The sequence below is a fragment of the Corylus avellana genome, chromosome ca7 (assembly GCF_901000735.1).
Source record: "Corylus avellana chromosome ca7, CavTom2PMs-1.0".
Classification (NCBI taxonomy): domain Eukaryota; kingdom Viridiplantae; phylum Streptophyta; class Magnoliopsida; order Fagales; family Betulaceae; genus Corylus; species Corylus avellana.
This window is the reverse complement of record NC_081547.1, coordinates 26,362,020-26,374,011: the sequence shown is the minus strand read 5'-3', so window position 1 is coordinate 26,374,011 and position 11,992 is coordinate 26,362,020. Positions and strand designations below refer to the sequence as shown.

The 11,992-nt window shown below is 34.7% G+C and overlaps 2 protein-coding genes across 4 annotated transcripts; one reads left to right on the top strand and one right to left on the bottom strand.

Annotated features, from left to right (window-relative positions):
- Positions 1 to 4,304: 4,304 nt before the first annotated feature.
- Positions 4,305 to 8,246, top strand: LOC132188421 (glutathione S-transferase L3-like). Its single transcript, XM_059602866.1, has 10 exons — positions 4,305 to 4,542; positions 4,657 to 4,731; positions 4,928 to 4,988; positions 5,741 to 5,827; positions 6,157 to 6,255; positions 6,335 to 6,434; positions 6,508 to 6,584; positions 6,962 to 7,069; positions 7,806 to 7,886; positions 7,999 to 8,246. The coding sequence occupies exons 1-10, from the start codon at positions 4,343 to 4,345 to the stop codon at positions 8,008 to 8,010; spliced, it is 900 nt and encodes a 299-aa protein (XP_059458849.1). The 5' UTR covers positions 4,305 to 4,342; the 3' UTR covers positions 8,011 to 8,246.
- Positions 8,247 to 9,224: 978 nt separating this feature from the next.
- LOC132188419 (red chlorophyll catabolite reductase-like) lies at positions 9,225 to 11,992 on the bottom strand. 3 transcript variants are annotated; one of them, XM_059602865.1, is made up of 4 exons: positions 11,932 to 11,992; positions 10,841 to 10,913; positions 10,016 to 10,394; positions 9,225 to 9,942 (listed from the first exon to the last, which is right to left on the bottom strand). In XM_059602865.1, the coding sequence occupies exons 3-4, from the start codon at positions 10,358 to 10,360 to the stop codon at positions 9,331 to 9,333; spliced, it is 957 nt and encodes a 318-aa protein (XP_059458848.1). In that variant the 5' UTR covers positions 10,361 to 10,394; positions 10,841 to 10,913; positions 11,932 to 11,992; the 3' UTR covers positions 9,225 to 9,330. The 3 variants fall into 3 exon arrangements, with proteins under 3 accessions (XP_059458848.1, XP_059458846.1, XP_059458847.1); XM_059602863.1 differs by having other exon boundaries at positions 10,016 to 10,381; XM_059602864.1 differs by lacking the exon at positions 11,932 to 11,992 and having other exon boundaries at positions 10,016 to 10,381; positions 10,841 to 11,463.

Genomic DNA, 11,992 nt, shown 5'->3' with positions numbered 1-11,992 from the left:
AAAAAAAAAATAATAATAATAATTAGTGAATGCATAAATTATAAGAAGAAAAAGGGAATGTCAGAGTAAAGGAAAAAATTTAACACTCGGAGTAGGGCTAGAATATAATCATAAAAAATAAATAGAATCATATATCAAAATTCTATTCAAAAAAGAGAAATGAGTTAAATTAGAGAAAAAAAAAATTCAAGAAACCGAAAGTTGGGAATGATTATAGAAACTCAAGTAAAGATTAAAAATATAATATTTTTGAATTTCTATATAATCATAATGAAAAGTTTCTTACCAATAGAACCTTTTCCAAAACCGCCCACTCCCGAAACTGCTTTTGTCGGTGTGATTTCACTTTCAATTTTTTTCTGCAACATGATTAAAGAAAAAGAAATTAATATTACCTTCATAAATCAAAGCAACGTAGAAGAAGAATAACCGCTCGAGAAATTAATTCCTATTCTTTCCTACGTATACAAGCCTCAGGGTCAAATAAGAAAATTAAAATGATCAACATCCAACCACCTCTTAATACTTTTTTTTTTGATAGGTAAAAAGTAAGTCCAACCACCTCTTAATACTAATTTAGATATGAATTATATCAATAAAAACAGATTCGCTTTGATAGCCTAATTCATCTGCATGCTCTGTCAACCAAACTTCATTGACAAACATGATTAATACTTCATTGACAAACACGATTAATAACCCTAAGAGTTATTCCCCAACAACACGTAACTTTGACGCATGAAATATAACAGAGAGACAATAAAACTTATGCGTTTCGTAGTCGGTGGAAGAGAGGGAAGATGGATTTTGACAGCTAATGGCTAGACAGGGGAATGCCTTGGGAAATATCTTCTGTAGGAATTGTCTGGTGATTGATTGACAAAAACAACTTAACAATAGCTATGGTTTTTGCTCTGATTGCCTAATAACATGTCTAATATTATCACGGAATGTGAGACTTAAGCATATGGATAACATTCAGTTTTACATTGTCTAGTTGCCTTTGTTTGGTAGCTGTTAACAGGTTATTAGGAATATTGAAATTGAAGGCAACTCAAGAACAAGAATATTTGTTGATTTTTGAGTGATGCTAGACGACGCAGATCAAGTAATCAAGATGTGTTCGTGATCCAACTACCTTATACTTGGAGTTGCAACTTGTACAATTTCAAATATCTACAATTGCTTTGTGCAGAAGCTTAAACCATCCCTTTTCAAAAATAGTGATTTATGTTCTGTTGCTTTCGGATTTTCTTTTTCCCCTCTTCATGGGTCTCTGCCATTTGTTTTGTGTATAGAAACATCATGGTTTGCCTATGTGTGCAAATTAGTGAAAGCTAGGGTTTGATGTAAATTATCACTTTGTATGTTTGTACCTGTCAAGGTGCAACCTAGTGGTCAGAGGGCGGGCTTGGGATGAGCTTTAGATTTGGACATTCTGAGTTTGATTCCGCACTAAGAGTTCCCTTAGATTACCTGATATACGGTTTTCAGGGGTAAGTCTGAAGGGTCTAGCCTTAGTAAATTTCCACGTCATTAAAAAAGAAAGTATCACTTTGTTTGCACCCTTGATTGAGCAATGTTAGCAAGTCTGTCACTACAGGTCTATTGTGGTAGTTGAGCCTAGGCTTCACTACTCAATCAGGACAAGAAGTTTAGCAGGTTATTGGTGTTGTGAGTTTAGTAGGTTATTGTTGTTAAAATCTAATAAGAGGTAATATTTAGTTAAATACTTGCGAGGACCTTAATGATGCATAAAACATCTGTTTTAAATGTGTTGTGTATCTCTGGAAAACCCACCTATAAAGCTTTTGAGCCTGTGTCTATAATGAGTGCTTGCCCAATAAGTCGAAAGTTGTATAAGCACATTTTTCTTTCAAATTGGGTCGAAAGAAATTTTTTTAATTTGACCTGTTAAATTGACATTTGTCCTTAAAAGATTCATTTTTCACGTGCAAATTTAAAGTGATTCTTGATATGGTATCTTTTCTTAGAGTGTTTGTTCAATAAATGAGCTGACTATAAATTATGCTCGATCGTTAGACATGACATACTTGTATAAACTCCTGTGCTTTGTGACTTTCTCAATGCAAAGCAATGTAGGGAGTTCAAGCTCATAATGCTCAAAAGGGAAGCAATCAAATACACTGCGATTTGAATGACAGAATAGACTAATATATCACTTTTTATGATATGATATAATTTCAAACTGAAAAAACATGATTAACAAACAAGAAAGGAATTTGTTATTGACTACAACTGGTCGACTCACTTTCCTGTAACCAGTGGGGTGAAGATAGAGCCGGCAAATTTCTTCTTTTTTTTTTTTAATTAAAATATTAAAAAAAAAAAATTGCTGCCTGGCGTTCTGAGCACGCGCGTACTCTGAATCAGAGCTCATAACTAGTGAGCTCCCAGTCAAGCCTAAAGGGTTTTTAATCAACCATCAACCTTTCCTATCCCTTGCCCCATATCCTACCACCATGATGGAATGGTACTTGGTACCCTCCATCATGGACCATATAAAATAGATTTTCTCAATTTTAAGCCAAATATATAGATGTTACAATTGTAATGATGCATACGTTATCACCTTATTTAATATTTTAAATTATGAGGTGCCATATTTAAATGATGTGACATATTGAATACAATTAGTTGCAATAAAACAAAAAATTTGACCGTAAAACTTTTGAGTGCGTATGAATAATCAAGCAATTGGAGAGAAAATTCAACAATCGGCAATAATCAATACATAGCTCTCATTATCATGAACAACATACTAAAATTTCTAAGAATGGACTTCAAATGATCATCCAATCTTTGACATAAATAATTATGTGAAACCATTTTTTTTTTTTTTTTTTTTGAAAAAATGGTTGTACTTTTCGAGAGTGATATTTTTTTCTATTGCTACTCAAGTCACTCGCTTTTGGTAGTAAAAAATGATGGGCAGCTATTGCCCATTTGTTTTTCTACCCACATAGGTTGGTCCTATACATAGGACGAGAACCCAACATAAAATCATAAATTTATGTGGTTTTAAAATAAACATATAATTCTAGAATTTAATAAGCTCTTTAACCCTCTCTTTATAAAGTCAATTTTTAAGAGTAAGTTCTACTTAAAAATTGTATCATTTATAGACGCAACTTGTCGAATATAAGATCAAATGGGTTCAACTTTACAGTCGAGTCATAAAGAGGGCAACTTATAGCACAAGCGCGAAGCTATAATAATTTCTTTAATACCTTAAAAACTCTAGATTAAAGTGTCTTGGTACTATATATGAATAAACATAATGTTAAATTATTGAATACTAATAAGTGAATTGAGTCGTCAAAACAAAAAAAACTACCACCAAATCAATATGACAATGTCGATCGAATAGACTGCCTTGAACGTCGGCTACAAAATGCAATAGTCTGTTTCAATCTTAAAGATCCCTCTCTGACTTGAGCTCTAATTGAAATTTTAAATTTGTATTATTGTATAAAGCGTTCACATGAATTTATAATTCAATGATTTATTTATTACAAGTCAAACCAGAGGTCCATAAGTATCATCAACTTTCCTAAAAGGGTAAATATATTATAAATTCATGAGTCAACATGCTAAAATTATAAAATCCCTCAATTATTTTTTTCTTCGAATTTTTACTTCCTTGGTCAATCGAAAATGCAACAAAATCCCTACCATTAGATTTTTTTTCCAAAGGTTTAACGGACGTCATTCCCATTAAAACGCATCTTTTTGTCACATGAGCATATTAATTTTTTATTAATTTAATTTAGAAATTAAATCTAAAACAAAAAAATGAAGGGATGGCCGAAAAGCCACCCCAGGGAGTTAGGAGTGGCTGGAAGCCACCACATAAGGGTTGGGGGTGGCTTTCCGGCCACCCCAAGGGGTTAGGGGCGACTTTCTGGGTACCCTTTAAATTTTTTTTTAATAAATTAAATTAATAAAAAATTAATATGTTGACATGGCAAAATGGCGAATTTCAATGGGAATAACGCCCGTTAAACTTTTGGGAAAAAATCTAACGGTAAGAATTTTGTTGCATTTTTGATTGACCAAGGATGTAAAAATTCAAAATTCAAAAAAAAAAAAAAAAAACAAAAACAAAAAACTCTTGGAAATTTTACAATTTTTGACGGGTTCGCACATTAATTTATAATATATTTACCCACCCTAAAATTTAATGAACTATCATTAAGGTTGTTGTCTTTGGGCATTGACAAACCGAATGGCTGTTATGGCTAAAAGTTAGGTGCGCAGGTTAAAGGAACAAACATCTTTAGTGAGCCTAAGATTAACCAACAAACTTACCCCAAAAAGAATGGCCAGTTTGAAAGTGACCTATTCTTCCTCAAGCCTCAGTTCTCCTTCATTCCCTTTTTCCCAGCTCATATCATTCTCCAAAAAAGTGACACTCGTTAGATTCCCTGACGCCGTCGTTTCTCCTCCGAAGCTTAAACTTCAAGCATTTGGGAAAACCAGAGCCACAGCCACAGTGCATTCTGCTCAAAAAGCTGCTGGGTAAGTTGTAATAGAGATGTTCTGTTTGGTTGCCGTGAAAATAGAATTCAAGAAAATGAAAAAAGAAAAATGGGTTTTACTAGCTGAACTCTGTCTCGATCTTTGTCTATGCAGAATTGTGAAAGAGGTCCTTCCACCAGCGCTTGATTCTACTTCAGAACCACCTCCATTTTTTGATGGAACTACAAGGTTGGATTCTTGTCTGCTTCAGTTATTGCACCTGTAGTGATCTTCTGGGCCTTCATTTAGTTGCAATATATGTGTTTGATTCAACTCCCGTTTGAACCCATTAATTGAGCTTTTTCTTTTGGAAAATTTCTTTTTCCTAAAGATTCTTTCTTTCTGAATCTGACCATGACAAGTTATGCATTTTCATACATTGAAGGTTATATATATCATACACGTGCCCGTACGCGCAGCGCGTGTGGATCACCCGGAATTGTAAGGTTGTATTCAAGTTTCTTCGTGATCTGGGTTATTGTAGTTGTGTGCGTTATAATATTAATTTAATGAAGAAATTTACTATTTCCCATTGATTTATTGGTTTAAATTTATAGAATAAACGGTGATTTGGGGTCCGTTTGGAATTACGGATTTACGGTTTTAATAAGTACGATTTTAAATTTTGCCTCTTTTTTTTTTTAAAAAAAAAAATCACATGTGATTGGTAAAACATGTTAAAAAATATATATATTTTTTATCAAATATTTGTTATGTGAAATCGTAATTTTTGTTTAAATTTGCGTTTTTTTTTTTCTTCAAATAAGCACTTCCTAGCCTACTTACAGAAATCGCAGATTTTTTTTTTCTTCCTATTTTATATTAAGTGCTTTTTAAATCGCAATATCAAACACATTACGTTTTGCAATATATTTTTAAAAAGCAGAAGTCGCAATTTCAAACGTACACATAACTATGAGCAAAGTACATTTTTGTTATTCACCCAATAAAAAAGTTTATCTATTTTTCAATTGTCGTTTTGCTTGTTAGAACATGAAAAGCTCGTCTCAACTAAAGCCAACAGAAGCAAGCATAGTTGGTTGGGGGCTTTTGTTCCCTAAAGTCCCAAAAAGATACTGAAGCAAATCATATTTGGAACATGTCTAAGGGGCAATTAATTTGCAATATGTCCCATCTAAGCTTATTGTAGAACTTATTCTTCTGTTTTAATTTGGTGTCCAATAATATGGTGGAGCAGGGATTACAAGGCCAGATAAAATTGGTTCCTCTTGATCGGCAGAACAGGCCTGATTGGTACGGGGAGAAAATCAATCCCACTAATAAGGTGAACTATATATAATTGCTACATTTTCTTCAGCTACTTGGATGTTATGTGAAAACTTAGTTCCATCTTGCTTTGAATGTTAGGTAAAACAGTCAAATGATTTCACTTCATGGAATTCCTACATGCTTCCTCCAAATAATATTTCTCTGAGCGATCACATATACTGCATTGTTAAGCTAGAGCTAGTTAAGAACAGAACAGTGTCTGAAGTTGGTAGTAAAGACAAACTGATGGCTAAAGAAGAAACCTGTGGATGCTGTGTGCAATTTAGTGCTGTTTGTTTTTCTTTTTTTCTTTTCTGCTGCTCTATATGTGAAGTTCTTGAGCAGGTGCCATCATTGGAACACAAAAACGAAGTCAAAGGAGAGAGTCTTGATTTGATCAAATATATTGATAATCACTTCGAAGGGCCTTCACTTTTCCCTGATGTAAGATTTGGAGAAAAACTCTGATACTCGTTTTTTAAGCACCACATTTTATAAAGATTCCTTATACCCTGAACTGCAGGATCCTGCCAAGAAAGAATTTGCAGAAGTGTTGCTGTCCTATACTGACACGTTCAACGAGGCTGTGTTTTCTTCCTTCAAAGTAGATGGAAGTGAAGCAGGTGACTTGAATGGCAGCTTAATGTTCTTAATCTACAAATGCCTATATAACACTATAGTGGTAAACTGCATCAGGTGCTGCATTTGATTACATCGAAACGGCTCTTTCCAAGTTTGAAGATGGACCTTTTTTCCTCGATCAGTTCAGTCTGGTAAGAGAAATCTTTTTGCTATAGCAATTAAATCTGCTTTCTTCCATTTACTGTTTCGAGTCTTAGTATTATATGTTAAAACATCACTTATCTCAAACATTTAAGCTGAGAAGAAATGATAGATTTAATTATTCAATTAATATTTTAGCACTTCTCCTTAAATGTGGGCTCAAACTCTTACTTAATAATTGAGACTCAACAAATGAAATATTTATCTGAAAATAGGAATGAATTGACTGTGACAAGATTCAAACTTAAGACTTCTGCTCTGATACCATGTCCCATGTAAAGCTATCCCAGTTTACCAGTGCGGGAAACATTTTTGTTGCATATTATGGATAGGTGATATCAATTACACTTTATTTTGTAATCTTCAGGTGGATATAGCTTATGCTCCATTTATTGAAAGATTTCAGCCCTTCTTATTGGATGTAAAGAAGTACGACATCACAGAGGACAGGCCTAAACTAGCAGCTTGGATTGAGGTACAATAAAACTGATACTGACCATGCCTATCTGATTCTGTTTCTTTTTCAGTAGGATGTCTTAAGCCTCTTTGCTCTCGTAAGCTTCAATAAATCTTGGGTGTTGACAAGCTGAAAGCTTTTTAAGCTCCATGAGTCAATCTCCTCCCACGTCATGAGCTCATGAGCTCAACCTTGGATGTCATGTTTTGGCTTAAAAATTCTTCAAATTTTCTGATGTTTCTTAACCTGTTTCTATTAACATCACTAAAGATTAGTATATACTAATTACTTGTGCAATCGGGCATTGGAGGTGAGATATTGTAATGACTAGAGAAAGCGCTAGTAAAATCTACGCTATCACTCTAAAATAATTAGTCAAGTTATAATTGGAGTTTCCTAAAATCACTTATAAAGATTAACACCTATGAACACTTTATAACACACTCTTCGCAGAAAAAAGTATTTTAGATATTTGGAATAGTTTGTTGAATAAATTTGTAAATAGAAAAAAAAAAGAAAAAAAAGAAACAAAAGAAAAGTTGTAAATAGGCCTGACGTTGTGTGTTTTAAGTGGTTTCTCATGTCAGTCACTAAAAAAAAATTACTTAAAACATACTACATCAGTTAGTGTAACATGAGTATGATAAATAAATGTAAAGAATAGCATTTCAGGATATAATGTCTCTCTATGTATTTAAAGGGACAAATGAAATATGAAGCTGATATAGTCTGACGTTTTATTAATATTTTGTAGGAGATGGACAAAAATGAGGCCTACAAACAAACTCGACGTGAACCAAAGGAGCTGGTGGAAATTTACAAGAAACGTTTCTTGGTATTCCCTCCTTTCCACAGTACTAATTAAATTCTCTAAAGTCTGTTGCCTACAGTATGACTTGATGAAAGGCTGCTAATTGCTTCTCCTGAACCATTTCTTGTTTCTGCAGGCACAACTCTGAAATCTGTCTCAAATTACTGAGTTCTAGAACTTCCCATCGTTCTAGAAATGGCATTAAATTTATCTTCTTTGTGCTTTTGAGTTGCTACTGTATGACATGTTTTGTAGTTATCTTGGTTTTGAAGCCATGAAAGTTGACTTGGAAGACCTACGAGGAATAAGACTCGATTTAAGAAAAATGTTTCAGCTTTTATTACAAACTTTGTACAAATTTAAGTGACAGATATTTAATGGAAATAAGTGTCACGTGATTATCATGCGGCCATATGTATTTTAGTGCCTAAGATAGTGGTGGCCCAAAATACCAATTTTGTTTATTAAATTGATATCGAAGCATTTTTAAAGTAATGGCGGCCAAGATATACATCATGCCACATAATTGAAACAGGGTCATGTGAGACACATTTACATCTCATACCACACGTCCAATTTCTAATAGAACACGAAAGGTTGAACTCATTTCCTTGACTAAAACACTAATCCATCTTGTAAATAGAGCGGCTTGAAATAGGCTCGGGTTCGGTTTGATCATTTTTCTTACACTGTTATTTGAGTGACAGAATATTGACTAATATATGATTACTTATGATACGATATAATTTCAAACCGAAAAAGCATGATTAACAAACAAGAAAGGAGTTTGTTATTGACAACAACTGGTCAATTCACTCTCCTATAAAATCCTTGGAAACTTGAATTTTCAGAGTTGAAATTCAGAAATTGCAGCAGTAAAATTCCTATAGGTTTTTTTTAATTGATTTCTGTGTCTTAGAAATCAATTAAAGAAACCTATACACCAGTCACTTCATATAGAAAAACCAAAACAGAAGTGCTGATGCACTTGATCAAGGAGGCCGTCTGCAAACGAAAGACGAAAGACTAGGCAAGCACAAAGGACCTCGCCGACGGCTATTTTTTAGGAGAGAGATATGTGGCTAACGCTTTGTACTCCCAAACAAAGGAACAGCGTGTGGAGTTCGAATGACATGGAATTAAAGATTTCTCATAACCAAAATGAGGCCATGCGGTTATAGAAAGAACACAAGTTTGACTTGCTAATTTAATTAGTTTTAGTAAATGGTTTGTCAATCATACACTCTTAGTCTTTTTTTTATCAAAATTTAAAATTGTTGTAAATGTTATAGTAGTCATTCATTTCCCTTAATTCTAATAGATAAACTAGTGACATGCAAAAGAGAGAAAACGAGAAGGACGTTTCTAAAGAAATAAAAAGTGCGGTTTTTTACCCCTTTCTTTGAGGTTAACAATCACATTATTTACATTAATTCTCACATTGTAATACACACAACAAACTAGCTTTTCATGCAGTAAAAAACTCTCGTACGGATCCCAACACTCGCTTTGCTACTTCAGGCCCAAACAGCCTCGGCAGGCTCGAGCCCAGATCAATCTCAATAGTCCTGCTCTTAACCAACCCATCCCTCTTTTCCAAATAACCTCTCTCAGTCTCTCCCACTTCTCTCTCCCCACAAGCACATTGATCCAACCAGATTCCCAGCACTTCCTTTGCAATGGGATCAATATGATCTTTTATGACCTCCTCCATTCGTCCGTGTCCGTTGGCCTCCGTCTCAATACAAACCGTAATGGCCGTCGGAGACACTAGGGAACGTATGTAAAGGGATGAAGAGACATAGGGTCGAACCTCAGGGATTTTCTCAAGTGTTTGCCGATGTCTGTCAAGCTGGGTGTCTTCGTAAAATGTGCGGAGGTAGTCTGGGGAGAGAACAAGGTCCTTTCGAGGAGGCAAGTCAAGAATGAGAATTAAGGATGTTGGGCTGCTCTGAATGAGCTCAAAAAGGAAATTTGGTGCGTCGGTTGAAGGGTTCAGATAGGCTGATAGGCTTGTTATGTTCAGTGCTCCTCCCATTGGTAGCTCACAGTGTATCCAGCTACCCAATATAAAATCAATCTGATTCATAGCTAAATGTTTAGACCAAAAAAGCAAATTAAACCAATTAAATTAGCAGTCGAGGGGAAATCACCTGGGAGGGCTTGTGGCCAGATCTGATGTGGAGCGTAGCAGAGCCGGTCCCACTCTGGTTCTGGTAGTATTGTACATCCGGCGGTAGAGTACAAGGAAGGAGCTTCGAGTCAAGGCGGTTCTCCACCGTAGATACAAGATCAACCATCAGGTTTCTGTGTGGGGTTGAGACATACGGGAACGCCTTGAACTTTGTTCTCCCCTCGTTGTACGGATCCATTTGAGCCACTAATGAGGAGGAAGAGCAGGAGATCTGAGACCTCAATGACCTTGTTGATGACGAAAAAGCAGGAAGTGGAGAAGAACAGTGTGGCGGGTGTAGCAAGTGGTGGACGGTGATAGTCATTCGTCCCTCTCACTCAGATATCTATCCATATAAACTATGAGAACAACAAATATTTTTGAATATTTTTAGTTCTTAGGCTTATAAGTTTTTACGAGGCCAATAGACCTATATATAAGTTTTTATATATAGGTCCCATGAAAAAAAAAAAAAAAAAAATCCTATTATAGTTTACGAGCTTGAAACCCGAATGAAAAAAAAAAAAATAATAATAATAATTAGTGGATGCATAAATTATAAGAAGAAAAAGGGAATATCAGAGTAAAGGAAAAAATTTAGCACTTGGAGTACGGCCAGAATATAATCATAAAAAATAAATAGAATCATATACCAAAATTCTATTCAAAAAAGAGAAATGAGTTAAATTATAAAGAAAAAAAAATTCAAGAAACCGAAAGTTGGGAATGATTATAGAAACTCAAGTAAAGATTAAAAATATAATATTTTTGAATTTCTAAATAATCATAATGAAAAGTTTCTTACCAATAGAACCTTTTCCAAAACCGCCCACTCCCAAAACCGCTTTTGTCGGTGTGATTTCACTTTCAATTTTTTTCTGCAAGAAAAAAAAATTAATATTACCTTCATAAATCAAAGCAACGTACCTATGTATACAAGCCTCAGGATCAAATAAGAAAATTAAAATAATCAACATCCAACCACCTCTTAATACTAATTTAGATATTAATTATATCAATAAAAACAGATTCGCTTTGATAGCCTAATTCATCTGCGTGCTCTGTCAACCAAACTTCATTGACAAACACGATTAATAACCCTAAGAGTTATTCCCCAACATCACGTAACTTTGACGCATGAAATATAACAGAGAGACAATAAAACTTATGCGTTTCGTAGTCGGTGGAAGAGAGGGAAGATGGATTTTGACAGTGGGTTTGGGTTTTGAAATTTGGGGATTTTGACTGTGGGTAGCTCGGCGCCGGAGACGTGGGTGGCTCATCGTCAGTGGTGCTTGGTGTTTGTGGTCTCCAGTGGCCGGCCTTCGGTGAGGGAGAGGGAAGAGCAAAGAAGGGAGAGGGAAGAGGGAAGAGGAAAGAAGAGATTTGTCTGAAAATGTGTGAAGATAGTGTTTTTAACCTGGGAAGAGAATACGTGCATTTTCTAATCTAAAAAGTTTCAATAATTAAAAAGTCATGTGAATCTAAAAAGTTTCAATAATTAAAAAGTCATGTGAATGGGTTTGGTGTTAAAAATACAATTCACGTGAATGCTACAGTTAAAAAAAAAATTAGAGTCAAATTGAAAAAATATATAAATATGAATGTATTCGTCATTTATCTTCAAACTGATCACAGTCTTATCAACATCTTCTTAATTGCTTCAGGTTGGACTTCATCTTTGTCAATTGTAACGCTGTTTCAGTTGTTGTTTCTTGTCATCTAGATTGCTATGTACAACCACAACTGGCGCAAAATCGGAGAAAAAGAAAAACCTACCCAGGAGCTGGAACAAAGGAGATGATTAAGGCTATATGGATTTCTAACTATAATCGGTCCTAACAAGAAAACCTATCAAGATTTCAGCCCAACAAAAGCTATACCCATTCAGCCTACCTCAAATATAAGGTTAGGGTAGTGTTCGGCCTGCCAGTTTTTGGATGGTTGGCGCTGCTTC